General features: G+C 43.8%; 1 protein-coding gene across 8 annotated transcripts in view; it reads left to right on the top strand.

Moving 5' to 3' along the window:
- Slc24a2 (solute carrier family 24 member 2) overlaps nucleotides 1-26,761 on the top strand; it is a 229,628-nt gene that overhangs the window by 158,490 nt on the left and 44,377 nt on the right. For 5 of the 8 annotated variants that reach the window (XM_076934688.1, XM_076934685.1, XM_034501930.2 and 2 more), the window contains 2 exons: nucleotides 5,700-5,750; nucleotides 23,711-23,809. In XM_076934688.1, coding sequence (XP_076790803.1) covers nucleotides 5,700-5,750; nucleotides 23,711-23,809 — 150 coding nt within the window. The remainder of the gene's footprint in view (nucleotides 1-5,699; nucleotides 5,751-23,710; nucleotides 23,810-26,761) is intronic. The other 3 variants (XM_076934689.1, XM_034501931.2, XM_076934687.1) reach the window with 1 other exon arrangement.

A 26,761-nucleotide genomic window follows, 5' to 3' on the forward strand; every position in this document is an offset into this window, starting at 1 on the left:
AGATAGTACCTCAAAAAAAAAAAAAAAAAAAAAAGATAGAAGTTGTGCTGGGTGGTGGCGCATGGCTTTAATCCCAGCACTTGGGAGGCAGAGGCAGGCAGATCTCTATGAATTTAAGCCCAGCCTGGTCTACAGAGCTACTTCCAGGACAGCTACCCAAAGAAACACTGTCTAAAAAAAATGTAGTAACCAATTTATTCCAAACACCCTACAAAACAATCATAAGATCTATGAACAGTGCAAGTGCTATGTATGATAGGAAATTACAGATCACCAACCTTTATCCTGTCATTTAGAAACATTCATGCTGGATGTTGGATGCATGCCTGTAATCTCAGCGCTTGGGTGGGTAGGTTGTGGGAAGATCAGGAGTTCTAGGCTGAGCTCAGCTAAGTAGTGAATTTGAGCCTAGCTTGGGCAACTTGAGTTCACTGCCTCAAAAATTCAAAGTAACAAGAAATAAATAAAATCTTCAAAGCAATCATTTACTCTGTGATTAAATTAAATCCTCAGATTTATAGAAGAGACAAAATACCTTCATTCAGAGACTAAATTAATAAATTGTTGATTTGCTTCTGGAAGTTTTCCAAGGCATCCTTTATCAGGTTCTGTATATTGGGAAATAAGTATAGGTAATTTGTTTCTCATTTGCACATCTCAAAATATTCATGAGTAGCTACCCATGGAAGCAATTAGCCTTTAGATGGGACTTCATTACTTTACACTAAGCTGAATTTTATAGATTGATACTGGACCTACAGTAGACAGAGGAAGAAGACCAGTTCCTAAAGATGTTTGTAACTCCCCAGTCCAAAGTGCTTTACAGACCAATTCGTCTGATCCTATAAAAACACTCCTGACAAGTAATCACCTCTCCTTATGCCCCCACCTCAGTTTACAGGAAGAACAGAAAAAGGGGAAAGGAACACCCAACTCATAACTAGTAGAACCTACCTTTGAGCTGACCAATGAGTGCTATTCAGAAGGCCTCTTAACCTCTATTGTAATGGCTGCAGGGGAAGACCTTGAGCATCAATGTTGACCTTCTCAGTTTTACCAAGTCCAGGAAAACTCAACACACCAAAGCATTCTGAATGTCCCTGTCTCTGGGGAGCTGTGCATTTGAACACTTTTATTTAGTAAATGTGAGGAGAGCTGAGCATGAGGTGTGGGGATGTGGGTTTTCTGTTTTACACAGATGTAAAGTAAGATTGAGTCTTTATTCTCAACATAAGACAAATTAGCCAGAAACCAGCTCATTGGCAAATAAACAAAGGGAAAATGTCTGGGTTCCAATTGGCACCTTCAGTCAGATGAAGAAGGGTCACCTGTCCCATTCTCTCCCTCCTTTTGGTCAGTGCTTTATTTTCCTTAAATCTGAGAACCGATGTGTGGGATTAATGAAGAGACTTTTTAAAGTATTGGCCACAGCATGATGACTATCTTTTGCTATTGAACAACAAATCTCTTTTTAAAAACCTCTTGGTCATGTTGAATTTGTCTTAATAAGCATGGATAAGGTACCAAATTGTCTCGCTGCCCTTTTCTACATCCTGGGAGTCCTTGTCTTTGTGGTACTTGCAATAATGACAGTTTCTCATATTCCATCTTGTGTTGGTCATCCTGCATGCTCTTCGTTGTCACTCTGTGTATAGGACAGAGCAATGACCATGCAGAGGATGCCAGCACTCAGAGAGAGAAAACATCTTGCTCAGAGTCACATGTCCCATAAGCAGTAGATCTTGGTTCCCAAACTACACCTCAAACTTCAAATCCCATCTTCTTCCATGCAGTTTATGCTGAACATAACCCTTCCACGCAAGCCAGTACTCATCCATACATCTTAGATAGCTTAACTGCAGTTTGGACTGCAGTCAGGACTAAGAAAGCCTTGATTTTCCAATTGTTCCCCCCCCCCAAAAAAAAAAATCAAACTCATACTCAGAAATAAAGCTAGATCTTTGAAAAGAATAGAACGTCAATCATGAATTTTCCCATGAGATGACACTTAAATAATAAATGTGTATTCTCATTTATTCCTCCACCTCCAGTTCCCATTCAAATAAAATGAACTCAGCATGGATCCTTCTACTGACTTCCCATTTCATACACTCAGATTTTAGATCTTCAAACATGAGAAGTCCTTTTTCTGCTCTTCCCATCTCTAGGGTTTGGTGGTAGCTATGGAATAAAGACTGTCAAAGGCCTCAAAAGTACAGCTGAGGAAGGAGAAATCTATGCCCGTGTCACAAGCCCCAAATACTAATTCTTATTCACACAACCCTTAACCCTGATTTTGTTCAGTGTGAAGTATGGACCAGAGCCCAGAACCCAGACCCATAAAGTCAGCTAGAGATATTGCTAGCAAATGTGGATCAAGGTGGTCAGATGAACAATGATACATTCAGTTCCTTGGATGTATAGGAAGTTGGACACCTATGTCCCCAGCTCTCCAGGTGGCACAAAGCCAGCACAGCACCATGTCTGGCGACATCAGAGGCCAGGCTTCAGGCTCTTTGAAAACGTATCACTGGGTTTGTATGGCATTGTGCTAGGAGGCATCTATGGTCAACTTTAGGCTCATCCCAAACACAAGCCAGTGGGTTTGCAATATACCCCTTCTTCTGGGCCACATGGTGTTCTTGGAGAAACCTTTCAAAGAAGAGGCACCAGATGATTTCCAGAGTGGAAACCAGGATGACACACCACTCTTTCATGCTGCCTCTTGTTCAGGTACTACAGTGAATGCTGCTAGCTGGGACCAAGTGGTTACCTCCCAAGCTTTCCGAGCCTCTTCCCTCCTTTCTCAAGAGACTCTCAGTTGGTTCCTAGTCCAAATAAGTTGAAAATAGCAGGATGATGGTCATGCCACCTTTAATTGCAGCACTCCGGAGGCAGAGCCAAGAAGATCTGTGAGTTCTAGGCCAGCCTGGTCTACAGACTGAGTTCCAGGAGAGCCAGGGCTACACAAAGAAACCGTGTCTCAAAAAACAGAAGTAAATAAATAGATGGTAGATAGATAGATAGATAGATAGATAGATAGATAGATAGATAGATAGATAGATAGATGATGGATGAAAAACAAGTCAAGGGTGACTTGAGAAGGTGTCATGGGTTGAGGGGTGGGTGATTTGGAACTCAAGTTCTTACACAGGTGAGTTTCATTATGCCTTCTGGACCTTTACAGCCAGGTTAGCCTGGACACAGGCTGTCAACAAACAGTGGCTAAGGCCACTTTCTGTGGGAGCATCCCTGGCCTATAGGACAGTAGCCAGATGTGTGAGGAGCTCTGGTTTCTGCACGCACAGTGTTTGTCCTGCTTGCATGTTGCATCCCTCAACCTGCACCACCCATGACCCCAGAATCAGGGAACCAGGCGTGTCTGGCTTGTGGAGATGTTGCCCTGCTTCCCTCGGGATGTGGCTGCTGAGTTCACCCTCTCACCATCCCGTGGCTGCCAACGATGAAGACTGTGTTCTAATCCATTCATTTTTGTCCTCCATCCTTTCCTGAAAATATGGTCCCCTTGGCTTGAGTAAATACTATTCCCTTCGGCTTCCTCCTTATACTGCTTGACCAGCCATGTAACCTGTTGCTGTGAAGCTTTTCACTGCCTCACTCCCCATTGCTTGCCTTATTTTTTTCCATTAAGTGTGCCCTGTTCTTGTTCCTGTGTACCATTCATCATCCAAGGAAGCCGCTCAGAAGTAATCTAGATACTGCCACAGCGCAAGAATGTGTGAGGCTTGTTATATGTGATGAGTTCATCCTACTCTGTGTCAACATAAAGTGACAACTCAACAATGTGATTGTATTTATTATGCATGGTTCCAAACAGAGATAAAGTTCAAAACCACAGCGTCTGCCACAGACAGATGGTTCACAGGTTGGGATCAACATATGAAAACAGGCGTGTGCATACAGAAAGGTTTGCGTCTAAAAAGATGAATCCACTAACACACAGTGATGTGCCATCACTGTGCAGAACATGGTTGACAGCCAGCCTTGCAAACACACGGCCACCCATATCCTGTTTCTTGAACGAATAATAGTGGATTCCAGCTGTTTATTCCTCTGCTTTACCTGGCAGAGGAAAGGGAGCCTACAAAAAAACTATTTCTTGGCTGATAGAATTTTATCAATTTACTGCAAGATCACACACACAACACACACATACACCACTATGAACATATGATTAAAATGTATGAAGCATGTAGATCACTTAAGACCTCTACTCCTCTATAAACACACTCTATAATACACCAACTGTTTTTAAAACAACAGAAAAATATTTTACTAAAAGCAATACCTAGAAATCACCAAAAAAAGTTCTTATTTATCTAAAATTCAACTTCTCATTTAAGCACCTACATCTTTTGTAATGATTTTAACAAAGGCCAGAACGGATAAAATCCACAAGAACATAAATATGAGATGCTTTTTCTCCTCAAAGGTATAATTTTCTACTGATATATTTGTATTAAAATAGCCTTAGGTAAAATTAGACATGTGGAAAGGAATATATAGAGGAGAGAATATATGGTAAAATATCCAACGCAGGGATGTTTGTCATCTGCTTTAAGCAGGCTCCTGCATCTCACACAGATTCATCAATTTCAAGTTGATTCATGTGAATTTTCAGCAAGGCAATGGGCCATGGGCACAATAGGAGAAGTCACAAGAGTATCTCTCGAGTCTAATTAATTTCTTGAAGTTTATTGTGAGAATGTCATTATGACCTAGAAAACCATTTTTAATCTGCTTGCAACAATTGCTCAAAATTATCTGGGATTATGAAGAGAACAAAATCCAAAGTTTCTGTTTTGAAACTTTGAAAGTAAGAGACAGAAGAAATACATTCCTATCTCCTTTCTCTCCTAACCCAGTCATCATGTCCTCAGTTGACTCCAACATCCCTGCCTCCCAGTGATCTCTAGTACAGACAGGTCCCCAGGTCATCTACACTCAGAAAGCACAAAAACTGCTCCCCTACCCTGCTCTTTGCACCACAGCAGGCCATGCCTTGATCCCCGGGTTGTGCTCTCTCGCCTGTCTCAGCCAGGCAGGCTTTCCAGGGAAGACTCCTCACTGGTGCTCTCAGTGCTTGCAGTGCCTCTGGCACCTCGTCCAGCATCCTGCACACATGACACTCGGTGTTTTGTCTAAACTATAAGATCTTCAGGAATAGGAGAGCTAAACTTGGGCTGTTCATACAGCAACTCTCCAAGTAGCCTTCTTATTCTCTGACAGATGGTTCTGTTGGGGCTGGAAAAGCCATGCGGTGACTTTTAGGCCACTTTACATAGTAAGTGTCTACAAGGATCCCTGGGTGTAGATGGCTGTTCATGCTGAGTCCTTTCCTCCTGGAGTGTCACCTCTATAAAAGTTGTGAGGTTAGGAAAAGCCTGGGCCAAAGCACTTTTGCCAAGTATTCTGTTTTGTTGAGTGTTAAACTAATATGTCCTATTCTGTAACACACAGCCCAGCCCACCCTCAGTTGAATAATATATTTTCAGTGATTCTGAAACCGGGCCGTGAAGCCGTCTGCCACATGGCTCATGTTTGCACATCTCCACGTAGTTATGGTTGCCGAATCTGACAGTATGACTCTGAATCTGATTAATTAAGAATGTGTAAAAGCGAAGTTCTTACTTTATAGCTCGTTCCTTATCTTTGTGTCTTTTACTGTGATGTTGTAGAACTTGGATCATATGGAAAACTAAAATATTATGACACAATGACTGAAGAAGGTAAGAATGATTTCAGAATTGTATGCCCCTGGCTTTTTCTTTTTTCCTTCTTTCATTTATGGTGTCTGTTGCTTGCCCATTTTTTAACCTCTTTATTTTCTTCTTTGCATGATCTCAGTAACATCGTGTGGTTTTTTGGTTGGTTTGTTTTCGTTTTGAGTTCTGCATTTATGTCTAGTTTTCGCCATTGTGTTTCGTTGGAATTAGAGACGTGCAATACCATGGGTAATTGTGTTATTCCATTCAAACAATCAAACCATCCCGATTATATAACACACGCAGAGAAATGGTGTCCTCAGTACAAGCACAAATCAACACCCACATACTCTCAGGAACATACAGAAACAAGTCCACAGAGTGCTTGCCTGGGATGCCCTGTATTTCAGAAGGGGGCTAAGTTTTGATGGATTTATTGTTTGTGTAAAAGCAACGAAATACCTAAAGTAGCATATACACCTTAAACCAGCCTAAAACCCAGTTCTCAAGTAGAGGGCAGTGGCCTGTATCCTCAGACCCTACTGTTCCTGCCAACTCAAACAAGAACCTTAATCCAATAGTCCAGAGCCACCATTCCAGGGACCAGATTTGTCTATAGGAGGCTCTCACTCTGTCACGTTGGGTGAGTCACTTGAGCAATTTCCTAAGTCAGGATTTATTTTTACATGCACTTACTAGTGAATTTCAGACCCTATCTCATAGAGCAACCTTGTCCCAGGGAGAATCACTTTTCATAATTATTTTATTCCAGAACAGAATTCATAGAAGAGCAATTTGACATTTTTGGATTTTGTAAAGAGAGTTGTCTTCTCACCCTCACTGCCGATCCACCCCACACATCTCCACATTTTGAGGAATATGTAATGACAATTTTAAAACTCATTTGGGGTTCTCACATGATTCTTCCTCTGATACTAACATGCAATCAGAAGGTACTCTGTCCTTTAACACAGTAAATTCCTAAGTGTGTTGCATATCTTGCGTTCAGCCTCCAGTATTTCTTAGCTGCCTTAGTTTACCAAAGATTTCCTAGTTGCTTTGCATGCACAAAGTGGACCATCTGACAGTCCTGGATAAGCCCACTCTTAGCCCCTCCCAGTTCTGGCTTCTGGATATAACTGGGCCCTTCTCTGTTGCTTTCCTGGGTTTCTGGTTAACCACTGGAGAGTCATTAAGTGATCTGGCCACTAAGCAGCTCTCCGGCAGAGTCCTGTCAACAGCTGGAGAAATGCAGGTCCTTGGTCAGTGCCCTTCCACCAGGGAATAGGTTGAAGGGAGCCCCAAGCCTGGCTGTCATTTGACTTCTGGCTTAGGGAGAGGGTTTGTTGACTCTCACTAACCTCCACTATGTCCCTTATAATGCCCTGCCCATCACCTACCAGCCCCACCTCTCTCTTGTCTCCCTGTCACTTTCTCTGTTCCTCTCCTTCCCCTTTGTACAACCTTCTGAGCAAATGCTGTTATGCAGCCACTCCTTCCTCTTTCCCTGCTACCCCACATAAGATCCTGTGGAGATACAGGAGTGGCACTTGCAGACTGATGACATTACTTGCTAATGATTGAGGTTTGGAGGAAGAAAACAAAAGTCAAACTGTTGTCTGGACTGAGAACCAAGAATGCTCCTTAGATTAGGAAGCTGCTTGACCACTGGTTTTTGTCGGTGGCCTTGTAGATCACCTTTAACCTTCTTCTTCACTTTGACTGTCCCTCCCTTCATCCATTTCCCACTCACTGTCTTATTTTTGGCTAAACAACCCTCCCCGTTATGATAAGCAAACAATAACTAAAGCAGCATTCCACGACATATTCTCCTGTGATGTTACTGTTATGCCTCAACACCAAGGAAGGAAGGGAGCAGAGGAGGGAGCCGTATCTAAAGCACTAAGAGACTTTTGACTTAGACTTCGCTACCAGGTGACTCTTGGTCCTTGGCTGTGCCATCAGACACCACAGTCTACAGTGAATCATGCAGACAGTGAATCAGGTCTGCAGGGTTCGCAGGCTTCTTTGATCAGAGAAATCTTTCTTATGTGGATCTTCTTGTGGGACCATCCAGGAAATGCTACCTGAGGTTAACTCTTCATCTGGAATGAAAACCTCTGAAAGAGTGAAGTCTTCCAAGCACGCAGCAGTCCCTCTGAGGTACCAATATAAAGGAGCTCATGGAACAGAGATTCAACCCTCCCAGACCACACTATTTGACAGGACAAGCCAAATTTGGCTTGAACCTAGTTCTTAGATTCCATCAAAGAGACCCAAAGTCAACTTAGATCCCTCAGACCTGACAATAGACATTCTCAAGGGCTTCTCACCTCTCACTTAAAAATAATAATCATAACTGTGATTTATGCCCCTCCACACTGTGCAATGTAAGGGAGTGTTGTAATAAAGATGGAGGTGCTGGGGCAATAACTGTCAGTTCATCACTTCGGGGAAATACTCTGCTCCACTTAAACAGTCTTATAGTTTGAGCACTGTGACTAGCCCTCCAGTAAGGCTTTATTATGTCGGCTCACAGGATGAGTCATTATTTATAACTATTTACAGAATTCTCTGGACGTGATGTAAGATCAGCTACTTGCTGCAAATCCTTTTCATCCCGTTTAAATTGATCAAATGGAAAGATGCATTATACATACCATCTCATCTCCAGAGAAGAATGGAATGGGGACTTTTAAATACTGTCCTACACATAATTGGCACATTATTTTGGGGCACCTTCCTGTGCTAGGCTTCCCACTAGATACTCTGAGAAAACATGACTGAAGAGTCTGTTCCCACAAAGCTTCCAAACAAGGGGGAGCAGTAGCAGAGAGAGAGAGAGTGAGGCACCAGGAAGAACATGGTAAAAACTGGAGAAGGGCAGACGATGGTATAGAAAAGATGTCTGCCGGTGGGGAAGGGAGAAGATTTACATGAAGAAGGGAGTCTTTGAATGAGCCCTAACAGGTCAGTAGATACGGGATAAACTAGATCAGGAAGACGGCAAAAGCCAACTGACTGGGCTGAAAGATGAAGGGGGAGGCCACTCCAGCACTGTGAGGTGCCTGAGTACAGGCCTGTAGGTTTTGTAAACATTGTATTGTCTCCCCAGTACCACGGCCACAGAGGTAGACAGTAATGACACTGGAAGAAATCAAGACCATAGACCCTGAAGTTCAGAGGCGCAGTGATTCATCTGGGAATACAGAGGCAGCAAGTGGTGATGTGGAAGCTGAACTTGGTGCAGTCACACTAAAGCTCTGCCTTGTGCAGGTGTCTCTGGGGACCATGCCCACCACGGTTCTCATCTACCTCTGGTTTGGTTTGTCTCTGTAACAAAGTACCGAAACAGATGCAAACAGCCCACGCTATCTCTTCATCAGCACGAGGATGAATGTGATGCCAGGGAAGGATCAGGAGCCAGCAAAGACAGCCTGCTTGAAAACTTCTGCTGAGTGGGAGACTTGACATTTGAAGGCTGTAAGACATTAAGCTGGGAAAAAGCATCAGGGTCATCTGTCTTTCAGCCTCAGGAACCTAGAGTCCCAGCCCTATCCCAATCAAACACTGCCTCTGTGGTTTTTACTCCTGTTCCCAAGATGATAACCTGTCTAACCAGTGTGTTCCCTAAATAATAACTGCATAGGAATTATTTTACAGACATAAGAGGTTAGTGAGCTTTGCTTTTCCCAGGGACGTTGTTGCTTTTGGAACAACATACTTATGGAAATTCTAAAAACAAATGTATAAAACTAGTTCAGAGACAGTGAGATGGCTCAGCAGGTAAAGCCAAGTCTGGTGTCTCCAGTCAACCCCCAAGAATCACATAGTAGAAAGAGAGAAACAGTTCCTACAAATTGTCCACTGATCTCTAGATAAACATGTAGCATAAGCTCTCCCCAACCCTCCCAGAAAAATGTACAAAAGAAAGAGTTGGTTTTTTTCCTAGCTGAACCTGAAGTCTCAAGCATGCTAGGCAAGCACTCTATCACAGACTGACCTACTCTCCCCAATCTCTGTTTATATAATAGGTTTAAAGCAAAGGCAATATGCCTAAGTAATCGGTTTTGCTCTATGGAGAGCAGCATTTTATAGAGACAGGTGGGTGGCTGGACGGTTACTTTGACTGACATCAATGAAAGCCATGATCTGTAGCCAAAGGTGCCTGCATCATGTTGTCCTGAAATGGCTGCCACTCAACAAAGCCATTTGCAGAAGAGAAGATTTCACCAAAAAAAAAAAAAAAAAAAATCATTCATTGATCATTAGTATAAATAAAAGTAAGGTAAAAAAACATTGTGAAGGTGAGAACAAAAATTATTAATACCTTTCCTTGATGGAATTAAGCCTGTTTCATAGCAACCAACAGCCCCTATACCTCCCCAAGACACTATTAATATTGTGCATGAATCATGGGGTCCTAAACTAGATACATGGCTAGAATGTTTTTAAACACATTGTTTCAAAGAAACAAAAGCATCAAGGGCTCACACAAACCTCCAGCCATCCAGTGTCCTTGTGAGTAACACGCTTCTCTTCCAAAGACAGGTGAATTTTGGAATACTGTTCAGCAGTGTTCTCCATTGCCCAAGATGTGTTCGGTAAAACCATAGGAATAAAACAAGTCCATGGGTTATCCGTTTCCTTTCCTATACATTTTAATCATTGCTTGAATATGTACGACTGTGTCGTACACACTGGAATTACCAGATAGGGTTGGCTCAACAATAAATAGCAGAAAATCCAAATTAACAATGTCTTGATCAAGTAGAAGTTTATTTTTTTTCTCAAGTGTAGGTCCCAGAAGATATGGTTGTCAAACAATAATTCAAAAGCCAGGATCCTTCTACCCATCCTGCTGCTTCAACACCCTTAAGGGCTCCTCGTGGTTCAAGATGTCTGCTGCTAAAGCCCCATGACCATATCCATAGTCCCAGAAGGTGAAAAGGTCAAAATGATTTCATAGTCAGATAGTCACAGCCCCACTCCCTCAGATAGTCACAGCCCCACCCCTCAGATAGTCACAGCCCTTCCCCACAGATATTTTCCTTTTATTTCAAGGAAGCTTCCCTGAAAGTCCTTTCAATAAAACTTAAAGATTTTAATCCTAGTTCACTGATCTTTCCATCATCACTTACTCCTAAGTATGAACCTAGCATTACACAGGCAAGCCTTGTCACATGGTTAGTTTCAAGACAGACTGGAAATGTAGTTTAAAAAAACTTGGTAAATAACTGCCCCTAATAATTAAGTAGTAAGTCACTAGGAAATGAAAACAGAAGAGGCATTGATGGGCTCCTTGAAGTCTCATAACGGAGATCTCACTTTCAGAAAACTGTGTGTGGCTGAGGAAGGCAAAGATAGAGGCAGTGTGTGTAAGACATGAAGAGCTCATCGTAACTTTGAGAGTCCCAGGAGACAGCCAAGCAGAGACCCTGAGAAGGGTTTTTATAAAAGGCTGAGCTTGGCAGAGCTGTTGGACAGAGCTCTAGATGTAAATTTGCAAGTCATGCATATATCCTTTGTGGTAGAACAACTGGATGCTAATATGGAAATTGTAGAGGGAAGAGATGGCAGCTGACTGAGCTTTGGTGACTCTGAGGTTGTGAATCTACAAAGAAAGAGGAAGCCCAAGTAGAAAAGCCACCAGGTGAGGAAGACACCCCAGAAAACAAGGGAAGATCACATCCCAAAGGGGGCAGCTGATGATGAGAGTAGCAATGAGTGGGCATTATTGCTCCCAGTTTGGGAGGTGGTGAGCTGTCATGGTGATAGGGTCTGGAGACTAGCTTTAAGGCATTGGATAAGTGACTGAGAAGAGACATGCTTGAAATGTGTGGGTTGAGGCAGTAAGGAGCGAAGGATGACAGGGCTCTCCTGTGCGGTGTTGCCACGTTCCTCGGGTTGGCAGCAGGAGTATTAGTGGAGAACACCATCATGGAAATGTTTAAAACCTTGAGAGAAGGTAAAAGGAAGAGGTAGGTAGGGCTTTAGGGTATAGAGGTGGTAGGGTTACTGGGTGAGGGAGATGTTCTAACAGCAAGGGGGAGTGGAGAGGTTGTTTCAAAGGCTGCAGATGAAAGTGGGGCTTCTGTACATAGCGTCCAAGTTGGAAGAAAGAAAATAAAACTTGCAGAGAAGTTGAGGACAGTGGAGGTTTGCTGCCTTCAGAACTGGGAGGTTGCATCAGGTTAGGAACAGCCAAGGCCATCTGGAGATGTGGATCTGGATGCTGATGGGCAATGCAGACATGCTACTGAGACGAAAGGATGTTGTTTATATCTAGGAACAGCCTAATGGTTCTCACCTTTCTTGGAATGAACCCATGGGCCATCTGTCACGGAAAGCAATGTCTATTTTGTCAGAAGGGAGAACTTCAGGTCCCTTGGGGATCAGCTGGTGGTGGTGCTGTGACTAAAGAAAGAAACCAACCTTCCTCAGTTCAAAGAGAACCAAGCTAAACTTCAGCCCAGCCTAGGAAAGCCTTTCTCCTCAGACATCTCCATAGGCAGGGTGACCTTGCTTAGGAGAGGCATGATCAGACATTGAGCACCTCTCAGTCATATCTACGACTGTCCCTTAGGAAGTCTGACATCCCTTGATGGCTTGCCATCCAATCCAGCCTCCCAAAACCTGGCCTTGTAGCTGGTTAACCTGGGGAGTAGTAGGTGCCTCCTGAGTCACACACCTAAAGGAGAAACCCTAAGTATTGTATGGTCCAATTCATAAGTAGTACAACAGCTACTAGACCTTTGAAAGAATAAAGGGTGGTATATTCCCTTTTTATTACCAACCCAGACATCTACCAGAGTAGAAACTTTTAATCACAAGTTAATTTTAAATTAATTAAAGTTGTTTTTTATTTTTTTAAAAAATACATGCATACAAAAGTAAAACAGAAGCTGGGCGGTGGTGGCGCACGCCTTTAATCCCAGCACTTGGAAGGCAGAGGCAGGCGGATTTCTGAGTTCGAGGCCAGCCTGGTCTACAGAGTGAGTTCCAGGACAGCCAGGACTAAACAGAGAAACCCTGTCTCAAAAAAACAAAAACAAAAAAAAAACAAAAAAAAACAAAAAAGTAAAACAGAGGCACTCCTTAAGGAAAGACAACCTTCCTAACACTGCAACCCCTTAATACAGTTCCTTGTGGTGATCCCCCCAACTGTAACTGTAATTTTGCTAATGTCATGAATCATAATGAAAATATCTGTTTTTTCTGATGGTCCTGGGTGACCCCTGTGAAAGGGTCAGTCATTCAACCACAAAGGAGTCAGGACCCACAGGTTGAGAACCTACAGTGTAGATGCATATATCTAATACAAATACTTAAAAAATAGAAATGCCACGTCAGAGAGTATGCATACATATCTTGCATTCTGAAAGACATGTCTAAAGTCCCCTCCATTATGGCCTCGCCAAATTTCTGTTTCTATTTGCAGTGCCCCGGAGAGCCTCAAAAGCAGGATTTAAATAAGCCCTTTGAAGAAAGATGTTTATTGACTCCATGTCAAAGCAGATAGATGTTGTCATAAAGCTACCTTCTACCTACTCGTTTTAGAGACCTGGGTGTTTTAGCAGAGCTGAGTTAAAGCCAGGGTACAGCAGTGGTTGAAGCAATCACCCTCTCAAAGTTAGCTGACAAGGCTGTTCCTCCTACACAGGACATCCAATTCCAGACCCCTGACAGACACCCTCACAGAAAGCCTGGGAAGCACAGTGTGGGATAGCTCTCTACATCCCAGTGAGGGAGGCTGGAGCTCCACTGTGCATAGGTGCCATTGCCCTCTCTACTGTGCAGTGAGAGACCTGAGAACCCCAGTGTGCACAGACACCATAGCATTTTCTACTTTTCAATGACTGAGCAGGAACCCTACTGTGCACAAGCACCATGGCCCTTTCTGTCATCCAATGAGCAAGGCTGGACCCTTACTGCCCAGGCACCATTTCTCTCCCTACCTTCAAGTGACCAAGGCAGGAGCCTACACACAGACACCATTTCCAGTACTGTGTTATGTTTCATTCATTCAATTCATGGTTAAATCCATCCAGTCCAGTTTTTCATGGCCAGAGAATTTTTGAGGTATTTGAACAGATGCTTTCTGGAAGGTTGGGCTTTGTCCAGAAAACAAACATCTGAACTCACCATGACTTCTTCAGGGATGTATTCTGGCAAGTGTCTCCCTGGGACTGGATCTTAAGAAGACAAACAGCAAACGTGCATAACCAAACTAAGCAGCTAGTTCCGGGTACTGGGTCTGTCAGAGAGAGCAGCCCGAACCCTGTGGGCAAAGCTGCCATCCTACTGAAAACTGGGACCAGGGAGATCTTCCTGTGAGAATACATCTGCTGCTCAAATGCATTGCATCTTATTTTCCTGATCTAAACTGTCAGCAGTAAAAGCAGAAAGATCAGACTTGGCAAGCTTAGGCTGATTTGCCACGCTGCATATGGAGAAGGTGTTAAATGGCAGAAGAAGGCAAATTGTGGATGCTTCACCCTGTCTGTTCCTGACATCCCTAGAGCTCATGAGGTTAGGTTGCCTCGTCTTCATCAGTCAAACCGAAATACTGTTATTCTAAATTAATTATTCCCCCAGCACACAGACAGCTCCGTGTGTGTGTGTGTGTGTGTGTGTGTGTGTGTGTGTGTGTATGTGTGTGTGTGTAAGAAAAAGAGGGGCTGGAGAGATGGCTCAACACTTAGCACTTGCTGCTCTTCCAGGGGACTAGTGTTCCATTCCCATGGTGACTCACTGCCATTGGTAACTAAAGTCCCAGAGGACCCAACACCCAGGGGATCCTCTGGCTTTAGTGGGTATCAGACACACATACATGGCGTACAGACAAACATGCAGGTAAAATGCATGTACTCATAAAATAAATGAGAGAAAGGAAGGGAAAGAGGGAAGGAGGGAAGGAGGGAGGAAGGAACGAAGGAACGAAGGAACGAAGGAAGGAAGGAAGGAAGGAAGGAAGGAAGGAAGGAAGGAAGGAAGGAAGGAAAGAAGGAAGGGAAGGGAAGGAAGGGAAAGAAGGAAGGAGAATCCATCCCCATAGGAAGCTGGTGTGTTCACTTAAGGATGGTGAGTTTCTCTTATGATTAAGATGAACGAAATTGTCTAGTTTCAGTCATGGGCCTCTCTGCCTTGAATTAAGGAGTTCCCACTGGGCTGGCATTTCTGCTGCAAACCCACAAGATTTGCAGGTACCAGACTGCAGTGTGAAGAGGACGGGATGGAAAATCAAACAAGCAAACACAAACAAACAAACAAACCTAGAAACTCAAAGTAATTCTTTGACACAAGAAATCCAGATGACAACAGATTATACCAAAAGGGGGAAAAGCCACAAAATAGTGACTGCTGCCAATTAAGTTTTAGCAAATCTAATGTCTTTTATTTTACATAAAGATAAATCATTGGGTAATATGCTGCCTCATCAACAGACAGAGGTTTTTGCTAGTTTCTGTAAGGTTTTACAACCAGTTTGCAGAGATATACTCCAGGTCCAAGCCTTAATGAGCTGCCTGGGACCAGGCCTCAATACCTGTTCTGAAATACTTGGTTTAAGTTCTGGAAGTCTCTAGGTGTGCCAGCTACTTTATCAGTGGTCCTATTTACCCATTAGTCTCCTAGCTCTCTCCAAGGACTTCGGGATGGAAACCAAGAGAGACCTTAAAGCTTCCATCTGCAGGCCCACCTAGCTCAGAAAGCCAAATCTAAGAATCAACTTTGTTGAATCCTCTGCCTGGGTGCAGAATAATGGTCACAGAATAAAGTTCCTAAAACAAAGCAAGCTCCCTGATAGGCCTTGCTGGGAGTCCCACTTCTCCTGAAACACTGCCTTAAAGACTTACTATAAAGTTTTTGGCTTATATACTTCACATTCCTCCTGAATTTCATTAGATACCACTTCTCAAAGATGACCATATAATCTCTATGGCCACATAATCTGTTAGTGCAACTAAAGTTTGGAAATCTACCAAAAGTATGAACTTAACCAGTCCCCTGAGGCTTCTGCCATGTGCCTTTGGGCCTTCCCTCTTTCTTACCCACTTACCAAAAGTAAACTCAGAGTTGAGTTTGAAAGAACAACCCATGCTCCTCCCCACCAACCCCTTCTCTGTTGTTTATAGTAATGGTATCACATCCACAAACCCCAGTGCTAGAGCAAGCCAATCGTTGGGGGAGAGATGCAGCAATCCTGTGCTCAACGCCCAAATGCTAGCTAGGGAGAGTCAGAAAAAAAAATGCCTTGAAGGGTCTCTGATGAACACCCCTAATAGGACAGTTAACAATGTGTTGTCTTAGAAGAAAAAACTCTCTGAAGGGTAAGATGTCTAAGATGGGATTTGGAAGAATAAAAGAAGCCACTTGGCGTGGAGCATTGGGAGCCTTGTGGGCAATGAAGGAGACAGTATGGAAGTTGGAAGCCAGTGAAGATGCTAGAGCTGACGCCAGCCAAGGAGGCCCTGGAGAGAGAGCTAAGATGCCTCCTGAGGGCAGGAGACTACATCGTGGACAGCAGCAGCAGCTTGCACCGGTAGAAGAGCAGATTCTTAGGAAGGAGGATGATGCCTGAAGTTTGGAGCGTTTGAGTCTGTCAGAGACACTCCTGACTGGAAGTGCCAGTCTTCTGGAGAACCCAGTCTGGGCTTCGAGACTTAATGTACATTTGGGATAGCAAATAGCTGGTTCCTTGGAAGAAGAGAAGAACAAAGGACCAGGAGGAGCTCTGAGGATGACTGATATTTGAAGAGCTCCCTAGGGGTTGTGAAAAATTAAAATGATTTTGAGGACTGGATAAAGGAAGCCAAATGCTATGGGAAAATCAGGTCATGAGTAGCCAAAATAAATAAATAACCAAGGGCAGGTTCCCCAGAGTGATGCTGGCAGACACGGGGTGCAGAGGTAAGACCAGCATAGCCAGGCTTTCCAAGTGGGGTGCCTGCAAGGGGAAGGTGAGAGGGCAGGGCCAGCAGAAGCCAAAGGCCCCAAGTGGACCTTGAACCTGAGAGAAGAAGCAAAGATTGAAGACTGAAGATGGTACAACATCTATGAGGAGAGTCTGTAAACCAGAAATGTTAAAAGCAAAAATGTCAGCATTTAAATACCAACGTTTGTAAAGTGTTGAAAATATTTCAGTATGTTTACACAAGTGTGCTCATTCTCCCCATGATGAGGTAACCAGCTCAGGGCTGTAACATAATAAATTCACACTGACCAGATGTATGCCTTCTCAGTCACTACAGATCTGTCCAGACGATCCACCTGTAAATGTAAAGACGATCCAATCATGTTGATGACTTCAACTATGAAGTTCACTCAGAACTGACTAATGAAAGTTTACAATAGTAATTTAATTTCATTAGAAATCATAGTATAATAAATAAATAGAATAATAAATTTATGATGATTCTCAGAATGAGAGAAATAATTTGGAATCTGTATTTCGAAAACAGATTTAAGGGCGAATAAAAATCCTGTGTTTCGTTTAAGATAAAATTACTATCTTTACATTTTTTTTAAAAGTATCTAACATTTTTCTTTAAAGAATAAAAAGCAAGCCAGTCCCTATTAAGAAATTACTGTTTCATCGAGTTTGTAAAACAATCCATTTGTCCATCATAGCTGCTAGGTAGCGTCTGTGCCAAGGGGCCTTTTCACTTTTATTCCCTGAGCTCACACACACACACACACACACACACAGCACACAACACAACACACACAGCACACACACACGGCACACACACACCATATTCACGCACACCACACATACACCACACACACACACCACATACATACCACACATACACACACACATACACAGCACACACACACCCCTCACACACCACACACACATACATACTACACACACCACATATATACCACACATCCACACACACATACACAGCACACACACACCCCTCACACACCACACATATACATACCACACACATACACATATATAGCATCACACATACCACACATACCACACACACACATGCATAACACACACACACACACACACACACACACACACACCACAGCCATCAGGAAGAGCTCTGTAGTGTGGGAATCTGAAATGCTTGTGAATCCATGTTGTGAAGGCACCAGATAAACCTACCAAACTCTACTGAAATCATAGCGCAGGTTTGCTTAAGATTTCCAAGACTTACCTTGAGCTTTGAGGGAGAGTTTCATTGCACTGTGCAGCTGATGAGCCTGGCATTGTTGATTTTAACCACTGAGCCATCTCTCCATCCAACAAGCTTGGCATTACTGGGGACTAGAGACTGGGAGAAGGTCGCTCCTCAGAGAAGTCTACCCTCTAGTGGTGAAAATGGGTATATAGCCAGGAAGCTTGACAGACTGACCAGTGGACAAGTGTCATGAGACCAATGACTGAAAAATTGGTGTGAGTGCCAACAGAGAAACCTTCATGTTAGCCCCTCATAAACGAGGAGCCACATAGTAAAGGAGGATCAGGACCCAGCCTTCTTCCCCCCAGGTTTCCACAACACTACCCAAACCTACTCTTCCATCCCAAAGACTTTTGGGGGAGCTGGCCCTGGAAATTCACAGAACAAGGGAACAAATGGTATGACCACTGCCTTTCATCTCTGGGCTATAAGTACACAGTCTACCCCAGTTGTCACCTATGTAGTGATAGAAGGGTCTCAGCTTGGGAGATCTTGGTTCCACCATAGCCATAAGCTGGGAAGGTTCCAAGAGAACTGAGTTTAGGTTATAGCCACTAGGAAGGAAGTCTAACCTTATCTATTTGCCTCGAGATGAGCAGCACAAGGTTTGTTGAGCTCTACTGGGTGCTGAGAATGCAGCAAGAGGGAACAACCGTGAAAAGCCCTGCTGGCACCCAGCTTTTCCACCTGTAGAAAAATAAGATGTAAGCAAAGTAATAATAATAATGATTATATCATTATATATATGTATATATAATGATAATTTCCTGCTTCTAAGGAAATAAGCTGTAAGTAGGAAATGCTAGAGAGAAGCTGCTTAGGGAAGGCAGGATGAGGTGGTGACAGTTGACTAGATACTAGAAAGAGTGACTTCTGATGGGAGAGCTTTGCACCGTAGTCCAGAGTGGAAGGTTGCACAGTATTCTCAAGAAACAGGAAAATAGGGCTAGCCTGAATGGAGCGGCCCAAGAAGGGGTGGGGATGACAGGGACAGTGTGGTCAGGGATTAGATAGAATCCTGTGGGCAGTCGTAAGGACCTGTACTTTCACTTTGACCTAGAGATGCATTGCAGGCCATCAACCAGAAAAGGAGTAATATGACCTAATTTATCTCCCCCCTGGGGTGCCAGGATGACAGGAGGGAGGTAAGGGAAGAAGAGGACACATCAGCTGGCTAAAATGTTCCTGTCAGGGGGGAGGCTCAGGGTGGGTCTCAGGAAGGGAGGGATGGAGGGAGAAATGGACTGAAATCATGTGAGAACAGAAACACCTGATTGGGTGATGGCTGACTTAAGAGAAAGAGAAACACTTGGGATGACCCGAGGCACCACCCCTGGTCTGTCATAGTCTTGTCAGAATGAGGATGGCCTGTCCGCTTGATTCCAGTCTGAGCTTTCATGAGAAAAGACAAAGGAGTACACGGGGATTGAGGGACGGGAGCTCAAGTGACCTTTGGCTTTCAAAGCTACCTGTCAAGCCCCGAGCTTCAAAGAAAGAGACAAAAAAGGCAGATTTGAAAACACAGAAATAGACTTGAAGGGAGTTGCTTTCAACTTCTCTCTCTCTCTCTCTCTCTCTCTCTCTCTCTCTCTCTCTCTCTCTCTCTCTCACTTGCTCTCTCTCTCCCTCCCTCCCTCCCTCTCCCCCTCCCCCCTCTCCCTGTCTGTCTGTCTCTCTCTCTCTCTTTTTTTCTCTCCAAGTGGCTAGCTTTCTTTACATCTGTCTCTTTTGTCCCAGTTTTTTCTGCATTGATGAAACTCAGTCTGGACCTAGTCTAGTCACAAGCCCAAAGGGTCCCTTTTGACAGTTGCCTATGACAGTCTTGGTGGGGGAAAGATGGAGGGATTTCCAGGGGGCTGTTTTAATTAATAGCAGGACAGAAGCCTAGTTTACTTCCCTTGAGTGACCAGGTTGTCACAGTGGAGCTTCAGACTTCTGTTTTACCTTGGAGTGATCCAGCCAAGGATTTTGGTGGCTGTTTTTCTCAATTCATTCTCTCTCCCAGGAAGCCCTCAGCTCCCATCTTTTCCTTCCAAACTTCCTGACCACCCCCTCAACGCACCCTCCCGTGAGGACACTCAGCTGGTACTCTTGCACATCTCAGATCAAACTAAACTATACTAAAATTGTGTGCCAGGTTTGACGTAGGTGCCTCACGATCCCAGCCGAGTTTGCTATTTCCGAGCCTTCTAAGTATACAAATATCTGTAGCTATATAAAAAGACAACACCTTCAGGGTTTGCACCACAGCAGGGGATATTTTTAAAGCTGCTTTGAATCAGGCTAAAAAATCACCCCGTGGCTCACCTTGAAAAGTATTCAAAGGTGTCTTGATTTGTTCTTGCCAGACACAAAGCAGCATGGTTGTTTCTTACGCCCATCCTCTGCGCCCCCACCGAAGTGTGGGCCTAACACTTAGAGGTGATTTTTAGAGGATTCCCTGAAACTCCAGCACCATCCAACAAGCTGAACTGAGCATGGCTTCCTTGGTCTGGCTCTGCCTTCCACCCTCATTAGTGTGCGTGCTGAATGCAGAAGGTGGACCTTGCTAAAACCTTAAACTTCAAGGCAAAATCCCTTCAGATACAGATGCCATCCTCAGCTCTCAGAATGAGAGTAGTCTCCATGTCATAACAGTAGGACTAAGGGCAGTGAGAGGAAGCATGTGGAGGAAAGAAATTGAAGAATGCCTTGGTAGCTTTGCTCAGCTCCCCATGGGACTAAATGCCAAGAGAAAAAAGGCAACAGGTCAGGACCTTTTTTTAATGGCACAGGAAACCAAAGACCTGCTACCCTACTTGGGGAAAACAGTGACATACAAGTAAGAAGACCCTCACTGATGGTCACATGACTAGGATCCATAGGATTCCAGCCATAGTCCCTATAGAATTTGAGAAAGCCACACCAAGTATGGCCAACTCTGTTGAAGGAAGCTTCATGACAATGTGAGTGGCTACAATGGGACATGTCTGGGGGTCCATTTTTTAAATAATTTCTCTCTGACACATATATAAGCCATGGAAGGAATCTTGTAAGCATGGACAGTCCATGAGAGATGCTCTCCAGTGCATCTTCTCTGCTGTGACTTGTGACTTGAGGACATTGGTTGGGCTAGATTGGTTTACACAGGCTTGCTTCTCCTGCACCCCTTTCTACTTTGTTACTATGTTTTACACACTTTTAAAACAATGTATCTGATCTCCTTATTCCATACAAAGTGACCTAAACCCAAAGGTGGACCCCCACCATAGCAGAAAGAATTTTATTAGCAGAAACTCCAATGGAATTGCAGAACCTCCTTTTGCCTCTCCTGGGCACAAGATGCATGATTTGGAGACTCTCTGGAATTGTCTTCCATGAAAAGTGACCCCTTTAGGCTTGAGATTTCAGGGTCCTAAGAGCCACTCTGTCCATCTGTCTAGTGCTCAGAGAAGACCACCAGGCAGCCAGGAAATGTCTAGCATCTGCCAGGCCACCAGCAGCAGGCTGCCACACCTCTACCTGTCTCCTTTAAAGTTTCTCTTCTCTTCCTTTCCATGCTTCATTTTACTTCCTTCTTTTTCTAGTCCCCAGAATGTTTTTCATTCCCCCCTCTTCTTCCCACAGTTTACCATGGAGATTAAATAGAAAGAGACAAGCTCAAACCACCTTCCAGGTTGAGCGCCACCTGCCCATCCCCTCATCCTTCCTTTCCATTCTTACAGCATCTGAGTTAGTCAGTTTCCCATCACAGTGACAACGCTCTGGAGAAAAACAACTCAAAATTAGCTAAGATTTATTTTGGCTCCTGGTTTCTGAGTTCCCCATCCCCTGTCCTTGCTTGGATCCAAGGGAAGGCAAAACATCATGGCAGTGAAAGCCTGTGGCACAGGCTGCTCGCTTTGTAGTGCTTGGAAGCAAAGAGATGTAACAGGAAAGGACTAGGATCTAGTTATTCCCCACAAAGTCATGTCTTCCTGCATCAACACCTTGACTGCCACAGTTCCCACCACCTCCACTGGCCTACTTAAATGTCTAATCTATCAATGAAATAAATCACTGATAAGGCAAGAACCCAATCTGTTTTCTTGGAAAATATACTCAGATATGAGGAGGGACGAGAGTAATCTCCTAGATATCACTCACCCAATCAAGCTGACCATCAAAATTAGCCATCACACAGTCCACGACACGTTCGAACCTTACAATCTGTTTCTCATTGCCCCACCCCCATACCTTTGGGAGCACAGTTGTGCAGCACACTCAATGCCTAGACCAACATCTTTGTATAGTAAGACATTTAGGTAGGGGCTGGCAAGATGGCTCCATGAATCAAGTGTTGACCACCAAGCCTGGCAGCCTGGCTTCCATCCCCAGCACCCACATGATAGAAAGAGAAAACTTATTCCCATGAGCTGTCCTCTGATCTCCATGTGTATGCTGTAGCATGCATATGCTCTCCCAATTAAAAAAAAAAATTCAAAAATGTGATGGATCAAAACACAAAATAAATTTAAATTCAGTAATTTATAATGTTGCTCAAAACACATTTTAAAAGAGAGGAAGGTTTGAGTTAGTGGCTAATGGAGCCGTGAACGGAACTGACCCCATCCTGTGTCATCTTCACATAGGCATTCACATGTTTGATGACGCTGAATCCACCATAGAAATCACCATTCTGGCCTGCCAGAGTCTCGTACATGGGGGAGGGAGAGGTGTGGGTGCTCACCTGCTACACCCAGCCTTGGAGGAGGCTCTCTTCAAGAGAAATATGTTTCATTTGATTTGCTTCTAACTTGAAAAGTAGAATAAGATCCCAACACCCACCCCCCATAATATGCTGTTAGATAACACAACCAATAAGAAAGTCCAGTAGAAAATTGTGGGGCTTAGGGTATTTTAAGGAACACATTATGCTGGAATCTATGAAGTAATCAGCTCGTTTAAAATGCGAATCTTCTGTACCTTGAATATTCCTAAGGAAGTAAAATCAAAGTTTAAAAGAGAGAGATGTGCTTCATGTCCTTAATCGCTGCACTTTGCATGACTGTTCTGTGTGCTTCTCGCATGTGTTTACCCATTAATTATGTCAATAATGAAGAAGAAACGTGCGCTACACTTGTGGCACAGCTGTTGATGGTGATTGCTTTGAGCATGGTATTTCTTTTCCAGCACCTTTCCCAAAGTGTCTCGTCTCCAACATGCTCAGTGATCGTTCTTTGCCCTAAATCCCCAAATGGAATCGGTCGCCGCCTTGATGCTTTAATTGCAGCTGACTCAGCTTTTCTGGAGAGCTGCGATGTCTGTCCCTGACTCCCTTGGAAGCTGCAGTCATGACGAATGCTTGAAAACCAAAGTCAATGTGAAGGACTGCCTGGCTTGGCTTTCCTTCCCAGTCATTGTCCAAAGCAGATCTGGAATGAGCATTTAATTCTAAAGCAGCTGTGGATCTTCAGCCTTGTTTGGGGTTTCAGTGGTAGAGGTGGTTTGGGAGATGATTGATGTTTTCATGCATTTTGTGAGCAGCTGGAGGGGAGGAAGAGGTCCAAGTCACACCTCCCCTCCATGGTCTGGCAGCTTGCAGATAGATTCTCAGATAGAGAACCAACAGCTCTCAGATAGAGAACCGGGCTACAAAATCCACCAAGGTAAGAAAGCGCCCCACTCCCATATAGGTTGAGAGGCATTTGGGCTGGACAGAATGTGTGGTCACTGCTGTAAGGAATCCATAAAGAGACCACCCACCTGCTTTGGCAATTCTTCCTCACTCCGTCTCTCCCCTGCCACTGTTTCTTGCTTCAGGGAGGTTCCGAGAAAAAGCTTCAATTCTCCACAAGATTGCCAAGAAGAAATGCCAAGTGGATGAGAATGAGAGGCAAAATGGGGCTGCCAATCATGTGGGTGAGTGAGAGACCCACCCCTTGTCCTTCCCTGGTGGGTGTGGGGAAGGGGCAGAGAGACAGAACCAGTGTGGGAACCCCTGCCCCACTACAAGTTCAGGCCCTTCCTAAACAGTGAAATGAGTTCTTCTCCCCTGGGACAGGGCAGCAATGGGCATGTATGTCTCCAGTAACACTAAGGGAACCCACAGGGAAGAGTAATTATAAGCAAATCACCAGATTTGACAGGCACTTGGCATCAGAATGCCACTAAAAAAGGAGAGAGACTTAAGTCATCCAAGTCATTTAGCTGGAGGTGAGAGTCCTGCTTCCTCTCTGTGACACTGCTCACAGCACCACCCCCCAATCACCACTCGCTTACCCAAAAGTCCTTTCAAATCCATGACATCTCCTCTATCCTAAGAATTCAACACCATCAGTGCTGGGGAGATGTATCAGCAGATAAAGTGCTTGCTATGTGTGAGGATCTAAGAGTCTAGATACCAGTATCCACACAAATGCTGGATGGGAGTGGTGGGTCCACCTGTACTCCCAGCACTTAGGATCCAGGGACAGAAGACACCCCAGGGCAAGATAGCTAGCTAGACTGGCCAAATTAACAAATTCTGGGTTCCACAAGAGACCCTTAGTAAATAAAGTGGATATCAATCTTTGGCCTCCATACACATGTGTACACATGTACACCAACACACACACATACACATGAACTCACACTACATATACACAAATAAAGCTAGGCAAAAATCAACCTAGGTCTGTCTTGGCTGACTTTTCTAGAACTTCTGTGTGACCAGATTGTGACATTCAGGCATCTTATTTTTAACTTGGGGCATCATGTTCCTTTTCTTCTGTCTGTAACTATAATATAGCTCTCAATTCTAAATTCAGACTAAATTTAACCTAATCTGGATCCATGCTGTAAACGAAGCTATTGCCCAAGTGACTAAAATTATCTGCAGACAAATCTCAACAGTTTTGCCCTCAAAATACTCCATAGAAGACTTCCTGCCTCTCCTACCATCCTGAATTCTAACCCAGGCAAAATTTCAGCCAAGGAACAGTTAGGAGTCAAATGAATATTTGTGGAGAAAGTGGACAGGAGTAGGTTCAAGTGTTAACTAGGATTGGGTTATGAGTTGTGGGTTTTTGTCTGATCCTCTCTGCTTCTGTGAACCTGGACACATTTTTCAGAATGAGCAGAATTTTGGTTTTGTATTGTAAAATCAACAGGGAAAGTTACTACCCGGCTAAACTCTGTGTGTGATTTTTTTTTTTTTTTTTTTTTTTGGATCAGTTACAAGGACTACTTTTTCAACTCTGATTGTTGGTTTTTCTTTTGAGGGATGAAGTAGCTTGGAACAGAATGGTTTATGTGTCTGGGTTCATTCCCAGACCTCCTCTTGCACGCTGGTGAGTGTAGGCTTAGATTTAATCATCCATGACAAATAACCCCAAGGAACACCCTGCTGATGGGACCAGTGAAGGACTTGGTAACAGAAGGAGTGTGTATCAAAAATCTATACTTTTCCAAACCTCAGGGTTTACTTTCATATTTTTGTGACAATAAAGACTATGGTTTAAAAGCACACTCATTTTAGAGACTGCATGGAAAGTGGGTTCTTATTTGTCTATGTCTATCCTAGAGGATCTAAAACCCCTTTGGGTCCCTCTGTCCTGTGATTCTGGGATGAAGCTTGGCCTCGGCAATCTGCTCCTGAGGTCATATGAGGGCTTTCATGTCCCTGAGGTACTTAGTGTGTTTTAGTTTAAATAATTGAATGAATTATCTGGCATGGCTACAGACAGCAGAGCATTCCTCAACGCTGACACTGTTTGTTAGTCATGGGTGGAGAGGAAAGCCCTCATTCCTATCCGTTCCATACCTTCGTTTGTACCTCAGGACACCATGATTGAATTTGTGAGCATTTCCCTAGGATTTTCAGTATTTGACTGTTCAAACCAAACATTTTTATGAAGTTCTTTCAGGGGGTGCATAATAAGGTCTCACTATATAACCCAGGCTGGCCTTGAACCTGTGACAGTCCTTCTACAACTACCTACCAAGTGCTAAGATTTTTAGGCTCCATTTTCTTACATAATAATGGTAGAAGTATTTGGTCCTTCTGAAATTGCTAAGAAAAAAAATCCTGTTCTTCCATGAGCATCCTGTGATTGTGCACATCTGGCACAGCTTAGCAGGCTGGTGTCCAGCAACCCTGACTCCTGACTCATTCCCTCCTCACCCTGAACAGAGCTGGTGACAGTAGGAGCCTTTCTTTTTTTCTTTCTTTATTTTAAAGATCTCCATTTATTTTTATATGTCTATGTGTGACCTACATGCACATAGGTGAACATGGAGCCCAGGATAGAGCACTGGACCACATAGAACTATAGTTAAAGGCAGTTGTGATCCCCCTGATACAGGGGCTAGGAACCGAACCCAGTTCTTTGAAAGAGCAGCAAATGCTCTTAACTGCTAAGCAGTCTCTGAAATCTCAATGAGAGACTTTCTGTTTCACTCCCTCTTGAGTCCCAGTTGAACCAAGTGGGGCCTGATCACTGGTCAGCTAGAGGGGTTTCTCTTAGCCCTGGAAAGAAGATATCTTGCAGAAAAGCGATTGCAGTGACAGAGATTCAGATTATTCATTTCTGGCTTGGCCAGGCCAGGCCCTCTTCTGAGTGCTTTTCATGCATGTTTCTACCTCTCTGTCAGTGAGTCAGTGGTAGCAGCAATAGCAGTCATGGTAGTAGTGGCACTGTTAGCAGCACCAACTTTCTGCAGGTGAGGAAACTAGATGTCACAGAGGTTGAGGCAATTGCTGAGGGTCATACAGCACAAAGTGTAGAGTGAGAGTAGAAACACAGGCCCATCTGGTTCCTAATGTTACAGAGTCCCAGGACCTTTGAACCTCTTCTCCTGTCTCAGGAAAAAAAAAAAAAAAAACCATGACTG

The sequence above is a fragment of the Arvicanthis niloticus genome, chromosome 5, assembly GCF_011762505.2.
Source record: "Arvicanthis niloticus isolate mArvNil1 chromosome 5, mArvNil1.pat.X, whole genome shotgun sequence".
Taxonomy (NCBI): domain Eukaryota; kingdom Metazoa; phylum Chordata; class Mammalia; order Rodentia; family Muridae; genus Arvicanthis; species Arvicanthis niloticus.